The sequence below is a fragment of the Dicentrarchus labrax genome, unplaced genomic scaffold (genome assembly GCF_905237075.1).
Source record: "Dicentrarchus labrax unplaced genomic scaffold, dlabrax2021, whole genome shotgun sequence".
Taxonomy (NCBI): domain Eukaryota; kingdom Metazoa; phylum Chordata; class Actinopteri; family Moronidae; genus Dicentrarchus; species Dicentrarchus labrax.
Genome location: NW_026136705.1, coordinates 21,905,284 through 21,922,962, shown reverse-complemented (window position 1 = coordinate 21,922,962; position 17,679 = coordinate 21,905,284). Strand labels below are relative to the sequence as shown.

Genomic DNA, 17,679 nt, shown 5'->3' with positions numbered 1-17,679 from the left:
ATATCAAATTTGGAGTTAAAAAGAAGCAGAATGCCTCAAAATTGCACTTTAGTACAGTATTTGAGTAAATGTACTTTCCAGCAACATCGTTTCTACAAACAAGATCAGAGTGAGCCCTCTTCTCTTTTTTCTGTATCTCTGTTTTGGAGTAGCTCACCGCACACCCGCCCCCAAGACTGGCCTGCTCCTCCAGCCCCTGGCCACCTGATTGGCCGAGAGAGACGTCAATCCGGGGATTATCCGCGCACTGGTAGGTTGATTACGGTCTGCAGCGCCGAGCTGAGCGGGTCTCGAGGAAAGCAGTGCGTTTAAAACCGCCCAGGGAAGACACCGCATTTACGAGGCTAGTTTTGTTTTTTGCTGCCTCCCTCCCTCCCTCCTCGCCCCTGGTCTGACTCTGTCCGGTCCACAATGACTTGGTCGAGAGGAATGCAGCACCGGTTTACCTGAGCAAGTGTTTTCTTTTAACCGACCTCCACAACACTTATTCTGCTGTGACTTTTTATTTTTTTATTTTTTTTTACAAAATAATTTCATTGAATTGGATGCCGTGTCGGACTGCGGCAGTTGCTGCCATTCTGGAAAGACACAGGAGGACTCTTGGTGGTGTCAACTTGAGTGTTTACCTTAACTAAAGAAAAAAAGCAAGGTTATGTAGGTTGGCATTTTCTCTCGGACATAGGCTACATCTCCGCCCCGTTGTTTACATGTTGTAATTGGATTTTCCATCATTTCCAGCAGCAGCAGCAGTACTCCAGGTTTGCCTCCCTCCTCATCCTCTTCCTCTGTTCGGAGCTTTTTTTTTTTTGCCGGGTCGTCCAGGTTGTGTGTGTCGAGGCCGGTGGTGGTGGTGGTGGAAAAGAAGATGGGACTACCTGCTCTGGAGTTCAGTGACTGCTACTTGGACAGCCCGCAGTTCAGGGAGAGACTCAAGTCCCACGAACTGGAGCTGGACAAGACCAACAAGTTCATCAAGGAGCTGATCAAAGACGGCAAGGCTCTGATCCAGGCTCTGAAATGTAAGTGGAGGTTGGAAAAGGTGATTGTATGTCTCTCTCTCTCTCTCTCTCTCTCTCTCTCTCTCTCTCTCTCTCTCGTGTTTTGGATCCATGTGGTTTTGACAAAGTTGAGATGCCTCCATGTGAGACGGATCTGAACTGCTGTGGTATGTCAGTTACACTGGACTCGCACTCTTGCTGTGTGTGTGTGTGTGTATGTGTGTGTTACTGATAAGTGAAGAGGCAAGGCGGGAGAATTTGAGTGAGCATAGTGTCCTCTGAAGCTGTCAGCGCATGTGTTCCCCTCCAGCTTACACTATAAGGCGTTTGGAGGGAGAGAGAGGCAGTGTGTGAATGTGTTAAAGGCTTTAATGTTGATAAATGTGTCCTCCTGATTGTTACTGAGGTGAGTCAGGAAGGGAAAACCATATTATTTAACACTACAGGTTTGCTTTTTTCCCCAACTTATTTAATGATGTAAATGAAAACCTTGACAGGTGGGCACCAGGGTTATGGGCAGAAACACTGTGAGTGACCCATTAAAAGGTTATTATGTGGTATAATAAAACTAGATATGGTAGTTGAGGAGTTGGCTGAGGGTTTGGTTTGGGAGGAAACTGAAATGGGCTATGGATGACTATTGCAAGATGTTTTACACTTAAGTTGAATTTCAGAATCAGCTTTATTGGCAAAGTTACATACATGGGATTTGGCTGTTTTCTAGTGGCTCTCGATGTACTTGCACACAAACGTATAACTTACATGCAACCAAGTAGATAAATAAATATACATGAATTATATATTTCATGGCAGGGTGTGCTGCTCGCTTACCTGATGTTCATTCTTTACAACCTAATGTATTCTCTTTGTATGAGAACAAATGTCCAATATTCAAGCTGATCTTGTCAACTCGTGCTCTTTTTTTTAATGTTAGACTATGTGAATCATAAGATAAAACCTGATGGTAAACTTAAACAAAGCCTACTTTAATCAAAATAACTTCAACCTCACGTCTAAGTTATCCAAAGAATGAAATATAAATGGTAGGGCTGTCATTATTCTAGGTGATCATTTGGACCTTTGAGCACATGATGGTACGTCTGCAGCGTCTGAGTCTCAGGAATTATCAGACTTTTGGTGATTTAAAGTTGATTGTTATAGAGTCCATTTAGTAGTTGCTCTGCTTTTGTATCACACCATGTTTCTCAGCAGATGGAGCTGCAAAAAGGAGAGCGTAAGTAAGTCCTTAAAGTGCTATAAATGTGAACATCTATAGTTCAGTGACAGTTGGTCTTTTCTCTTTTGCAGTAACACAATAAGCAGCTGTTTCAACTCTGTGCCTTTGCACTGCACACATACACACTCCTGATACTGTAGATTAGGTTTTTGGTAGTATATTATTCACACTGCTCCTATCCAGATAGGCAAATCCTGGAAGGTCCAGGGCAGACCGGCCTTCCAGTTAACCTGAACTTTCCACCCCTGTGTTATCGGCTGTACCTTTTTAAAAACAAACCGGCTCAGTCCTCTGTCACCACAAAGCTCTGTCAGCTGATGTGTAGCTATAAAGACAATTCTGCTTTTGTCCATTGGTGAGGTCTAGAAATCAAACAGCACGGCCTGATTCACTGAGGGTGGTGGTGAGAGTGGGAGTCATTTGCTTGTTCTGTGCCATTGTATCAGGGTGCTTGCCTAACAAAGAGCAAGTCAGCAAATGTTCCTAGTTAATCTTTTTATACCTGTACTACTACACCGCATTGTTTGCTTTTGCTGGCACATGAGATGAATCAGTTGCAACAGGTCTTTTCTAACAGCGCTTTGAAGGCAAGGTAAATCTTTTCTGCTGCATTTTTCATTGCACCTTGAACCTCTGCACCTCATGCACCTCTGCTTTTCTTGAGGAATTGAGAGGATGTGCAACTGTCCTGGGAAGCCCCATACATGTTTTGTTAGTTGCTAATTGCTGCTGGAGGAGGTGGAGGAGGCCCAACGTCTCCTGACAACTTTCACATGTTTTTGTTGTAATGAGTGAATGCATGTTACTACAGAAGGAGAAAGTGAAACATTGACAACACCATGTGCCATATGGCTCAGGCCTTATACAGCGCTATTATGGACTTATTGAAGCCTTTTGTTAATGTCTCTGTGTTCTCAGGGTTTTCAGTACAGTGTAACGACCCGTATGAGGTTGGGTGATGTGATGATATAGACTGGTGAGACAGTAGTAATGGGGCTGTCGTCGGAGACTTTTATTTACCATTTATACCCAGTTATTGGTCCCTTAATGTGTCTCTTTTAATATCACATTTTAATTTGAAAATAGCCAAAAAGCTAACCTTCCAATCAGTTATTTTGTCTTTAAACACTTGTAGTTTTACAGTATCATGTTATACACCAATATAAAATGACATATGATACATATACCTAACCGTATGTAATTTGATACATACGGTTATAAATACACACTCAATTGCTTTATTAGGTACAGAGACAGGCAGAGAGATATGTTTCTGTCATTCAGCCTAACCTCACTGATATAAATGGGCGGACAAAATAATAGGAAAACCTGTCAGTATAATGCCATACAGTTGAACAGCACCACAAACTTAAGCATCCAAAATGACCACACAGTGAAATCAACACCACTCTTTAACAGTTTCAACAAAAACAGAACATTATAACCTTGAAGGAAGGACTTATTGCAGGGCTGTTATATTAGACTGTGTACCTCATAAACTGACAACTGTACAGTATATTTTATAAGTGTACAGTATGTCCACATTGCCCGTCATTAGACTGTACAGCACATTTCTCTTATGGATTTTATTTTGGGTGCAGTGTCAAGCCGGCAGCTGACCATTTGTTGCTGATGTCGATTTCCATCAATAATTAATGTTGCCAAGTGCAGAGAGCATGGGGGTAAATTGCATCAACAGCACTTGTGGTGCTGTATGTGTAATAATCAGATGACACAACAGGACAGGGGCCCTATTTAGAGCCAGTGTTTGGTTTGTCCGTTGTGGGCTACTGTAGAAACATGGCGGTTCAACATGACGGCCTCCATAGAAGAGGACCATCTCCCTCTGTAGATAATTCTTTTCTATTCTTATTTTCAGGTGATTATAAACTAATGAAAACATATCTATGAATATTATATTATTTCCCTGCCTATAGATCCTCCTAAATGTTACATACACATGATAATTATTTGGGCCCAATTTGTTGCATTTTGGTGACAGTTTTGGTCGTCAACTAAACTGTCATTCGTGTTTTTGCTCCAAGCTTCCCATTCCCAGACATTATGATCATCTTCTCCTCTCTTTTTTCTTATAGGTTTTGTGACATTTTTACACATCACTGCTCATTAGTGTAATTTTTCAAATAGAAAGATGCAATCACCACCATTACAAATTTACAGCAGCTCTGTCCTGTTTGTGGGTGTCAAACTAGTTTATGTAGCAATTAAACATGTACACACATTCAGGCAACACACACGCGCACACACGCGCACACACACACGACACACGCACGCACGCACACACACACACACACACACACACACACACACACACACACACACACAAATATTCAGACTTTGAAAGCCACAAAGGCGGTGAAGTACTTTTGAGACATACACAAACTAAGATGGCAGATACATCCACGCACACAGATACACATGCATATACACACAAATCTGTGTGAGTTAAAGTGTGTGTTAGCCAGATGTCATTTCAGGGCAGACCTAGCTTGTTATTACGGAGCCTGTAGAAATGTTTGGTTCTCTGCTCCACCTCTAACATGACATGGTTCAATCAGCCAAACAAACCCTAATTACTGGCTGGGCATTCACTAGCACTGTGAGGGAAATGTGACACCGTGTTTAGACAGTTTATGTGACACAGACACATGGTGTTGCCATGTTCTCAGCTGAAACTGTAAACGGTAATGGAGTTATTTTAATTTCACATCACTTGGCTTAGTAGAGTATGCTACCTTTTATGTTTGAGTGTGATGCTTTACCTTTGTTTTCACACATGCAATCATTTGTGTATGTGTGCAGTGCAAAGGCACAGAGTTGAAACAGCTGCTTATTGTGTTACTGCAAAAGAGAAAAGACCAACTGTCACTGAACTATAGATGTTCACATTTGTTTCTGAGCACTTTAAGGACTTACTTACGCTCTCCTTTTTGCAGCTCCATCTGCTGAGAAACATGGTGTGATTTAAAAGCAGAGCAACTACTAAATGGACTCTATAACAATTAACTTTAAATCACCAAAAGTCTGATAATTCCTGAGACTCAGACGCTGCAGACGTACCATCATGTGCTCAAAGGTCCAAATGATAACCTAGAACAATGACAGCCCTACCATTTATATTTCATTCTTTGGATAACTTAGACGTGAGGTTGAAGTTATTTTGATTAAAGTAGGCTTTGTTTAAGTTTACCATCAGGTTTTATCTTATGATTCACATAGTCTAACATTAAAAAAAAGAAGCTTGAATATTGGACATTTGTTCTCATACAAAGAGAATACATTAGGTTGTAAAGAATGAATAATGGAACTATCTGAGATGAAAAGGGACACATTTTAAGATAGTGAATATTTGGTAGTAGATCATCTATTCAAAAGAACAACCCATGATTGCAGTAATAAAACAATGCTAGAATCTGCAACTACATACAAACATATCCAATGCCCGTTACTAGCTCAGAGTCCCAGGGCTCAGCTGTCATGGACTAGTTTTTCACAATGAGGTTATCGTCCGCTGCACTGACAGTGCTGCTTCCTGGAGTTAGGAATGTTTTAGTCTGAGAGTCATCTTACCATTAAGACGTGCAATAATCACATTGTCATGCACTGTTGTACGGTATGCGGTACAGTGAAAAGCGCCATTCTGTCCTTTAACCATTAAATAGAGCTTTTAGGGCTGGGAAGCCTGGAACGGGAGAGAACTTGGCACTGGGTGCAGCTGGTTAGTTAGAGCTCCCTGTCAGTGTTGGCTGTTACGTGTAAGATTTTCTGCATATCTGTTTGCATGTGCTGTGAATATGAATATATTCCATTTATTCCTAATATCCATAACAAGTATTTATGTGGCCTAGTGACCTTTTGTGTGCACTGTATGGCCTGAGAGTGTGTGCATCCTGGCCTTCAACAAGCTGATGAGATGATGCTACTCGATGGAGCATTTACATGTGTCAAGATACACTGTGTATTGATACAGAGACATACAAAGGAAAGAAAAGATACCGACAAAGAAGCATAATAGGGGATTTTTGAAACATCCAAAAGGTACCCTCTTTGCAAAAAAACCACAGCATCATGCTGAAAAGACAATTTATATGAGAAGAGTACTCGTATAATAAGTCTAGATTAGTTTTAAACTTAAGAAGATGTCTTCTAAGTTAGTTAAATGTACTACAAGGATTTTTAAACTGGTTATGAAACAGTCTCAATTCAATACTATGCTTCTAATACTATTTCTGTATAGTTATTCATAATCCTGACCCCTGCTGGGTCAGTTTAGGTCAGATTACCCTTGAAATCAATGAAACCAGTTGATAGAAAACACTATTGACTTTGTCCACACGTGCCACCAGAATCAGCACAAAATGAAAGTTCCTGGTTTCTGCTTAAAAAACTGCTGTAGGATTTTAAGGAATTATATAGGGGTTTATTTAAGTAGTAAACTTGAAATGGTTTTAAATTATCTCAATTTATCAATAGCTACAGCTTGTAGAGGAAGTCTGTCTCTGGTTTAATTTGGACAAAAATGGGCAGGCTGAACCGTAAAATTTTCAGCGACTATTTTAGCCCTATATAATTGTCCAGATTTAGCCAATAAAGCAATGCCTGTAGATGCTGGCCCTTTGGAGGAATAGTTGATGCCTTAACTTTTATAAACATAGCCCAAAACTAAAATTACTATCCAAGAACCACTGGTATATAGTAAACCTTACAGACTGGTTGTCCTATACAGGAATATATATATATTGTATTAAAGAGTTGACCCTGAAAGATGTTCAGGCATGTGAACTCTAACTGTGTTGCGTGCGGCCTGTTACTGGTTAAAAACAGCCCTCCGCCCATTAGCACCGTCTTGATAATGGGTTTGTTTTCAGACTTCAAATTGAACCTTTAACTGCCCTAAGTAACCTCACAAACAAGCAACTGGCTCTGAACACTGTGTAAATGTCCCAGAGAAGGAGAAGTGGGAATTCCCTGCAATGGACCACGCACTGTTGCAATCCATGCCTCTCTCAATCTTCCTCTCTCTTTACCTTCTATCTTTTGTTTTTCTGTAGCCACCCACTGTGCTGTTAGTGAGTAATAAGAAGGGTAATAGCAGTCATTCAGTGGCGCAACTGTCAACTGCGCTGATAGATGAGGGTCACACACACACACAAATGCACACCACACCATAACTAATTCTCAATTATGGCTGGCTGAGGGAGTGAACCCTCTTTTTTAAAAGGTCCAGAGCAAAGGAAGAGTATGTGCCAAGGGGCAAAAGAAAAGAAAGTGTGTGTGTGTGTGTGTGTGTGTGTGTGTGTGTGTGTGTGTGTGTGTGTGTGTGTGTGTGTGTGTGTGTGTGTGTGTGTGTGTGTGTGTGTGTGTGTGTGTGTGTGTGTGTGTGTGTGTGTGAGAAATAGAAGGTGGGGGTGTTGCTGTCTTTCACAATAGTGTTTAAAAGCCGACATGGCCTTATTTTCTACCCGCCTATGGTGGAGCTTGGAGCAGAGCAATTTAGCTTGTGTAGGGAAGAAGAAGAGGAGGGGATGGGTTAGGGGATGGAAGAGAAGAATTGGTGAGAGAAAAGCGAGACGGGGTGTCACTGTCTGGAGGCATTCGTCTGCATACGCCACATTGTAACAAAGAGGACAGAATGGTGTGTGTGTGTGTGTGTGTGTGTGTGTGTTTTCATGCTTGCAGCTTACTGTCTGCAGTTATATTGCAAAATATTCTGGATATGCACAGAGATCATACAACATGTGTGTTTCCCATTACACCAGTACATTTCTGCTCATGAGAAGCTTTGTGTGTGTGTGTGTGATCAATAAACGTGTACATGCCTGTGTGTGTGTGTGCGTATGTATGCATGTTGCCACTGCAGTACAGCACAGTGGGGGTTGGGGGTCTTCCTCTAGCTGTGACGTAGCGTGGAGGAGAAGGAAATTAGGGCACGACTCAGCTCAGCTCTGGTGCTATTGTTGCCTCGCTTTTGTCAGGGCAGACTGTCTGACACACACACACACACACACACACACCCCACACATGCAGTCACTGACTTTTAACATCACACAGAATGAAAATTTATATTTGTCTTTAAAAACAGAAGGAGCACCAACACCCACATTCAGAATTTTGCAACAAATTTAGCAGGAACACATTTTAACTCCTTATACACGGTATGGCGCTTCAGATCAGAGCTGTAATTAATAATTAGTCAAATATTCTGTTGACTTTTCCTCATGTAAACCTTTCAATAAAAAAAATAATTAAAAAAAGCATAAAATCATTAAAGTGACACATTTAAGAAGCTGGAACCAGCGGCTGCCGTTTGCCTTTCTCTGTGAAATTTGCATGCATCACCCCATGTGGGGAAAAATTAGATTTTCAGTCTGTGGTTAAAAAATGTAAGTAAGTTGTGATCAAGGTCTTTTGTTTGCGCACATTAGCATATAGCATTACACATGAGCACATATGAACTTCTTTAACTTGACAGAGTAACAGTGGGAATATGGGAAAACTCCTTCAGTAAGAACCATTTGGCCTAGCACATCTATAATTCATAACCTTGTTAGAAAGTTAGGGTCCCTAATCAGGTCCATCAGGTGTGATTTATGATTGCACTTGCAACTAAACATATTTGTTGCAGAAATGTCACATGTAAAGTAAACTTGCATAGCTTGTAACAGTCACCAAAGAAGTCAGTCTCCAGCCAGTGTGCCGCTTCATCTCATTAGTTGAATCTTTGATGTGGAGTTTCGGCCCTGGTCGCCAGCTGGACTGAAGCTGGTAAATATTTTAGCTTGGGGACTTATTTCGTTACATTGCCTGGCAATGATACAGTGACTCAGCCCTTCGGTGCACTGTGGTATTACTTACTTGTGTGCTTTCTCTTATGACAATATGGGACTTATTGTACAGGTATACCACCTCCGCTACAGGCCTCAAAGATGATAGCACTTGCGGATGTAACAAGATGACATATTTCCTTTTTTCAAACCAAGTGTTGCTCTTGCAGCTGTACACATGCAACACCTTGGGAATACTTGCCTATAGGTTAATCTAGTGATGTTTTCAGGGGGTCTTAAAATGGTTTTAAATGCATATTAAATGTGCAGTATGTCTTTGTTGCAAGAGATGCAAGTGAAAGAGAAATCTAGATGTACAAAAAGATTTAACAAGGTGACATCTTAGAGTTATACAGGGTTTGATAGAAAAATGTGTCATTAAAGGAACTGAAAGAGGAACTGCAAAACAGTTGTTTTTTTCTCATGGCATAGTTATAAATACACTCGAGCAATACATTAATTTTAATTCAAAAAGGCAACATTTAAGAGTACATGAAACTGTAAAAAAGGAAGTGTGATTAACGTATAGACACCAGCATGTTTAAATTTGAATCTCCGATGCTTCAGCACAACCATTACATCACCTTCAGTGATGGAAATGGCTTACAGTAAGTTAATTACAGAACTGTAAGCGGAGTCAGTGGTGTACCTTTTTGAATATACGCACATGCATAGATACAGATGATGCATCTGTGCTTGGCCACAAAGTCACAGTTCTATATAAAGAGAATGTTGAGACAGTTTTCTAACGCTGATATTTTTATTGGAATGCATAATCTGCTGTTTCCTGTACAGGGAAGTTTCTACAGAACAGAACTGGTTTGACCAAATTGCACCTGCAGTATAACAAAGCTTCACGTGGCTCTGCGTCTCTGCCAAAATAAACTGAATACTGAAATTATGTTTCAAATGAAACCTGCTGTGAAAGCTTTGTACTTTGTATCTTTTTTGTTACACTGGCCTCAATCAAGTAGGGTTTTGCAAGTAGTAATGCGAATGTTATGTAATGTTGCAGCATCATTATCTTAACTTGTCCAGGTGTAATAACTGAGTCTTCACAAGCAAGGCTGTCATGTTTTAAGACATTTAAAATGAATCTGGTTTTATTAATAATTTGTGTTTGATTTCCCACAAGATGTCTCCTATTTCACAGAAAAGTCTGTTTTCAATGTATGTGCTGTTTCAAGTTTGAGGTCTTTAAGTTGCATAGACTATGATTGGCTTTCAAACGTTCTTCTCTTGTGCATTTAGAACGAAGGAAAATCAAGAAAGGGAAAAATAAGCTTTCCATGCATGAGTAATCGTGGGGGAATAAAATGTGTGTGTAACTTAAGGTCAATTGCAACTTTATCCTGACTACACCTTCTTCCACCTGACTGCGTGTACCTTGTGCCTTTTCACCTGCACGGAAGAAACACCCATCTTAATAAGTTACAGTGATTTATTCATGAACACAGCTCTGTCCTGACGGGCAACTTTACTTAAAAGAAATGAAGCAGTCTGCCTTTATGGTGAGATAATGTCACTTGTAATCCAATAAAAACCAACTTGATTCAAGAATGCTCTTGAATTGAGCTTCAGTTTCTTCTTACTGCTGCAGCTGTCTGCCTTGTTCTCCCTTAAGGGGCGAAATGGTTCTGTAAAACCCGGAAACTTGGCAAAATGGGATTGATTTTTAGAAAAATATGACTCCAGGAGGACATCTAATGCTTAAGGACAAGCACAGTTTTGTGTTTTTTCTAATTTGATCACATTACTGTACTCTTGAGATCATGGAACGAAGCAGGAAGAGAGGAGGGAAAGTGAACTCTGAGGAATGCTCTTTAACTCTCTGCACACGGCTACCTGATCGCTGCTGTTCGGTCATAAAAGAGACAGCTGTGCTTTTCACAGCTGTTTAAAAACCTGCTTTTACTGCAGGTGGTTATGGACACAAATTGTTTAATTGGAGCTCTTTTAACAGCAGATGGAGGGTAGTGAACTATTGTTCCTCCTGGTCCTGTGCGACAAAACAGCAGTTTGATGGATTTACTAGAAACTTAGACACGGAAATGGGCTGTTAACTTGTTCAAGAAGCAGAGTTTTAACCATGATCAGCACCATCACCATGAACTAATTTTACTGAGAATTTGAATGGAAACCTGGATAAATTCTTATGTTTTTCTATTCCATAGATGGGCTCCCAACTCTTACCCTCCCTCCCTGCTCTCCTTCTGTCTTGATGTTTTTTTTTTAATTTGACAGGCAATAGACCCCCAGGAGGAGTCAAAGGTTACATGTATACTGCGTGTGTGTGTGTGCATCAAGAGTACATCTGTGTGTATGCGAGTGTGTGTTGTTTGTGTAGATCTGACCTATCCAAGTCACTTTTTGTCTTATTGTTTTAGTGGGAATGAACCTTGTTTTCAGTGTCACACCTGATAGCTAGGTGTTGTTAATGTCCATAAAGTGTCACAAGACCTGAATGACATTGAATTTTATGATAGTTAGGAATATATGCTTCAATGTGATAATGCCCAGGTTATCCAAACAGGAAGCTACTGACAAAGGTTAATTATTGAATACCATTGGAATTACGTTTTTTTTTTTTTTTTTGCTACCCTACAGGGAAAATAAATGTAAGTGGAAGACAGGAGTTTTTCTAACCCTCTGAACCTCTTAAAAGGGAATCTTATGAGTTATGATTCTTCAGCCTGCAGTGTTGAGCTGTCTGTCCCAAATTCAAGACGTGTGTGATAATGAACTAGAAACTCAGCCTACAGTGGAGGAAAGGTGTGGCTCCGAGTTGCTACCCTCTAACAAGAAACCTTAGGCCACTGTAGAACTTGCTGCCCAGACTTGCAGCAGGTGTCATATTCAGCAGGAATATATTTTACTCCACTATCTTGAAATAGTACCAGGAACACTTACAAAAGTAGGCGATTTAGCCTGACAGGTGTGGCTCAAATCAGGCAGAAATACACAAATACACCCACACACGTATACTCTCACACATATGCACACACATGCTGACACATGTTGTTGATAAAACAGCTATTTTCTTCCCACTTCAAAGCCCAAAGTGAGTCAGAACAAAAGAAGGAGAAGAGCCAGTGTTACAAGTCAAAAGCTGGTGTGGTGTTGGTATCCAGACTCTTTTCTGGGAACCGTGAGTCTGGAAGTCTGTAAGGTGAAAGCAGATTGTGGTGTCCAGGAGGGACGATATGGTCTGTGATACAGGAGAGAACAATTCCTCTCTGTTGTGTTTAAGAGGACTTTATGTTAAGCTCCAGGGTTTCGGTTTAAAGTTTCTGCAGATGTGAATGCTGTGCAGCGAAAGCTCACTTCTTTGCGGGCACAAAGGAGAAAACAAGTTTTGGTTTCCCATGGCCACTTAACATTATGCTGAGGTCAGTGGTGGAAACAAATGTAACTAATTATTCAAGTACTGTACTTACTTACCACTTTGACATACTTCTTTACTTTTATGCCACATGTCTACCCCACTACAGTTCAGAGAGAAATGCTGTAGATCACTGCATTATTTGGACAGTTATAGTTAGCCACTTTACAGATTATAATTTTACAAATAAAACATATTGAACTTAAAAAATGTGTTGTTATAAGGGCTGTGTATTGGCAAGAACGTGGCAATACGATGCGTATCACGATACTGGAGTTACGATTCAATATACTGTGCTATATTGCGATACTGTAAGCTAGGTGATATATTGCGAAAAATAAAATTTTAGGAAAACTGTCATAGTGTAAAGAACTCACCACCATATGCATAAAAAGTTTACATTTTTAATGCAACCAGAACAGTGGGATCTGCTTTTGTATTTCTCACAGTCGCTGTAACAACCAGCCTCATAGCCGTCAGTTTACGTTTCGGTAATACTGCTATCGAACAGTTGGGGTTTTAACACAAAAATCCAGTGTTTTTTGAGAAGTGATAATAGTAGAACACTCACAGGCTCACACAAGCACTTGATGATGATTGATGACTCAACTTGACAAAATCAAATAAGACTCGACCCAAACACCAATGGCGTGTGACTTCTAGATACCTTCCACCAAGCCCATTGAATTAAAAAGTATGTACAATGAAGGCATTGTGACTTGTTTAGGACTTGAAACTCATGGTTTAAGACTTGGGACATTTGATACTTACTTGTGACTTGCAAAACAATGACTTCACCCCACCTCTGCTTACAGGACACTTCACTAATAATACATAGTTTTACTTAAACAACATTTGCATGCAGGGCTTTCACAATTCTTTTGGTAATGAGGCTGCAAATCTCCAGCTCAGATAACTCCTAAGACATTCATAAAATGTATGTATCCAAGATTCAAACATGCATGAATGAGAAAAGGGTGTGATGGGACAGAGGTGATGCTAAATTTGATCTCGATGAGGTGTGAGATTGTGGTTTGCGCCTACAGCCTGCTGAGCTACCCGAACACCCTGTAATACAGTCCCTCTTTGTTGGATTTGTCCTTATTGAGCTTTTCACTCTAAATTCATTTCTGTACACCACGAGGCTAAAGCTAGCAAAACAAACGACAGGTTTTGCGTCCACAAAGTAAGATTGATAAAAAAAGAATTACCATCTGTACAATAAACTTATTCATTGTTGGGTTTAAGAAACCAAATAACAAGACTCTCTTTCAACATGGTAACTTTTTAACCCACGGCCTTGATTTCCATGGTTATTGAAGACGATCAAGTTTGTTTTTAGATGACAAATAATCCGTGGGAAAATAATGCAAAACTTCTCAGATTTTCATGGGGTTTTAGAAACATGATACTTATCAGGAAGCTGGATGTTCATTTTTATGCTGGCCAGAATTCAAACCTTATCTCCTCAGTTATATATAGATGTTATAACATCTTGTATGTTCCTTACTGGAAAAGATATCCTTCTCGTTCTTTGTTACCTTCTTTACCAGCATGACATCTTGCTATTGTGTTAAAATCTGACTTCACCAGCACTCCCTTATTTTTGAATTTAAGCATGGTGTTAAAGCAGGTAATGATTAACATGTTAAATGTAAAGTCAACATCCCACTCTTTACCTTGAAAAAGTTCTTTATCGCAGCTTAATCTGCTTTCAGGATACTTTTTAAACAACTCATGAATGAAAGGCCAATAAGTCATCTCATTGTGTTTGGTCAGACTGGCATTGAAGGAGACAGTTGACCTTCCAAAAACAATGTTTTTACCTTCCCCTTCTACTCCTCTTCCTCTTCCTCTTGCTTCCTTTTTCCTCTTAGCTGTGGTTGTGCAAATTTGATTATAAACATATTATCCTCATCCTTCCTCACCTTCTTTTTCTCATTCTCTTGTCCTTCCTCATTTCCTTTTGTCAATCTGACATGGAAATGCCTTTTTACCCGCCTCCTGCAGTGTCTCTCATCCTGTTTCCCTGCTTGATGTAACTCTGTTTCGTGTTATTAACATAGGATAAGTGCTTGCAGAGAAACCTGACTTGGCTATTATTGGAAATGGCATGGCGGATGAGTGAAGGAGTGCGTATTAAATGAAGTGCAGGAGCCTCTAACTCTCTCCATCACTCCCATTGTTTCATTTTGTACCACAGCAGACATGACCGCTTGCTGGCCAGGCCTTATGATGCGTTTTGCCAGAGACTGTGTTATTTTTATAACAACGAGACATGAGCAAACCCCCGCTGTGGTGAAGTAATCTTACCGGGCATCAGTCCGAAGCAAACACAGTATGCTAGTGTAATGCTGTGACTATGCTGTGCTGTGAAACTACTAGCAGTTGTTAGATGATTAGTTGATTTTTCAGATTCTGAGACACACATATTGAAAAATTACAAACTAGTTAGTCATACAAGTCGATGTGTGATGATCACAACCAACCAGACATTTTTCTATTCATGTTACGGTGTGGAGACTGTGCTGGAGATCCAGAATAGTCTCAAAAAGGAACGGATGCACTGAATTATTGAACACAATGCAGTGACCTGGTCCTGAGCTGAGGTGTGCCCTTTCTCTGACTATTGCTGTCCTTTCTAGTGGAACGTCAGCGGTCTTTAACATGGCGGCAGAGAGATGGAGACTGTAAGGAGAAGAGTAAATAAAAACGTATAGTATGACCTGTGTTATGGTGAAAGACAGTATGTTTTACCTGTTTAGAGGCGGCAGTCTTATGCTTTATGTTAAAAATGAATACAACAAAAAATGCTAATACATGCAAAGTCAGAGGGAGAAGGCAAAGTTTCAGGTGTCAGGTTTCATGACAGTGAAACTGACCCAAGTTAACTTGTGATAGGTACAGATGTGCTTACTCGAGTTCTTTAAAAAAGCTGTGCCTGCACATTTATTATTTAGCTGCATTGAAAATGTGTCTGTTAGGTACCATGGACCAAATAAGATAAGAAGTATTTGTGTTGCAAGAAGAAGGGCCACTTGCAGGTATGAAGCCATATGTATTACAGTTCTTCAGGTTTTTTAGACTCTTTGTTTTAGTTCTATATTTGTACTGTTTTATTTCAGTCTCACTCTCATCAGCTGCAAAAAACTCTCTCTTAAACCTAATAAATGCTACCTGCCCAGAATTAAACGGTAGACAGACCATGTTGGTGAACATAACATAAACATTCTGTTTTATGGATATCCTCAATATTACCCAACATAGAAGCATGGCAGTCTCTCAGATAATGTAACAATCCTATAGGGTTATGTTATGTCAGTCAGTTTTTCAGCTTGGCAGGTGGTTCTAAAAACTACCCATGAGCCTCAGCCACCGTTGCTGTAGAAACTGCCAATCAGAGGCGTGAAGTGATTTAGTAAATTCTAAATGTTTTGTTGTTCATCCAGCTTTGCAGCTCTGATTAGCACCTAAAGAGCCAGGTGTTTTATTTCAGGAGCTGGTGGGACCCAAAATGGAGGTAAAGGGAGAAAAATGATTGGACTCAATTGTCAGTTGTTTGGTGGACAGAAACACTGTTACAAATACTGCTATTGCTTCATGTCGAAATGGGCAATAATTCCCTTTAGGGACATTATAAGGCAACAGTAGGTTAAGTCATTGTGTCAGTTTGTTGTGGACTTCTTTCCCCAATACTGACCCCCAAACGTCAATTATTACAGTTTTGAATAACTTGTTATGAAGGGAACATGCATCACTACATATGGAAAGACATTGATTACAACATATTCATCAGCATAGCAACATGACAACTGAAGTTGAAAAGTTTTACTTGAACAGTTTCTTTTAATACCAGAACTTTTACATCTTCTTAAGTTAAGATTAAAATAAGCGTTGTACTTGAATAGGTTATACACTCCCTCTTTCTCATCTCCAGTGCTGGAGCACTTCAGCAGTGTTTGTTGAGGAAAGGAAGCGTGCTCCTGCTCAACTTCCGCCACCTAGATTTTCCCAGCGGGTTGAGGGATCTGAACTGGCAGCCCTCCAGTCGCAATCTTTTTATATATGCAATGAAATAATTTAATACATCTAACACAATCTCACTGCCCAGCTTTACCCCACGTTGATGTTTAGGTCTGCAATAGGCTCTCTTAGTAAGACGGAAACATGCAATTTGTGACTTAGTCAGCATCTGTGTGTATAAGTGTAAGAGACGGAGCACGTGCAAGGGTGGGCCGAGGGGAAGAGTCGTCTCCACTGCTGCCCAGAGCCAACCCAAACAAACCACAGTCCACTGGCATGGAGAGCAAGGGAGTGGGAGTGGGAGTGTGTGTGTGTGTGTGTGTGTGTGTGTGTGTGTGTGTGTGTGTGTGTGTGTGTGTGTGTGTGTGTGTGTGTGCGTGTGCGTGTGTGTGCGTGTCTGCGTTTAGCTTCCATCCTGCTCCAAAAATAACCCCCTGCTAAGAATATTTAATCCCCAGGTTACCGCTCTCCCTTTCCTTTTATTTCTTGCTCTTTATCACACCCTCACACACTTGAAGTGCATACTGTACACATACACATTCTCTGACACACAGACACAGACACAGACACACAGACACACACACACACACACACACACACACACACACACACACACACACACACACACACACACACACACACACACACGCAGGGGTGGTGTGGGGGGGTCTGTCTCCTGGTGTAAAGCCAGCCAAAACTCAGGCTTAGTGAGGGTAATCTGGTAGGTGTGTGCTTGCTTTATTATCGGTTTTCATGCGTCTGGTGTCATTGTCGGTGGTAAAGTGGGATTGGCTCGGGCTGGTGTCTGGCTCTGGCCTAGAGATTACTGTAGTATGACGGATTCTCTTCGTGTTATTTAGTTATTTATTTTTCCTCAGAAATTGAAAACTATATATTTTTTATTTGCAGGGATATTTTAGATCCTACTTGGTCCGTCTAATTACTTCAGGGTCAGATCGTGGCTCTAATGGGAGTCGGGGTCATGAGGACAAGCCCAGATTAATGCTAGAGAGCGGGGGGGGGTTAGTGGTGGTGTAGGTGGGAGAGAATTGAGTTTGGGGGGCAGGGATTTATGTCCATCTCTGCGGGAAATGATAACAGACACGGGGTGGCTTGTGGTTGATGCTGGTGGCAGAGGGTGGGGCCCAACAGTGTTTTGTGATTCAACCATTTCACTCATATTAGTCTCTGACC

At 40.7% G+C, this 17,679-nt stretch overlaps 1 protein-coding gene across 4 annotated transcripts in view; it reads left to right on the top strand.

The window, feature by feature from the left end:
- Nucleotides 1–17,679, top strand: part of LOC127364657 (rho GTPase-activating protein 26) — a 91,822-nt gene that overhangs the window by 3,185 nt on the left and 70,958 nt on the right. Inside the window, exons 3-4 of one of the 4 annotated variants that reach the window (XM_051402343.1) lie at nucleotides 153–250; nucleotides 739–1,019. In XM_051402343.1, coding sequence (XP_051258303.1) covers nucleotides 866–1,019 — 154 coding nt within the window. In that variant the 5' untranslated portion in view covers nucleotides 153–250; nucleotides 739–865. The other 3 variants (XM_051402345.1, XM_051402344.1, XM_051402342.1) reach the window with 3 other exon arrangements.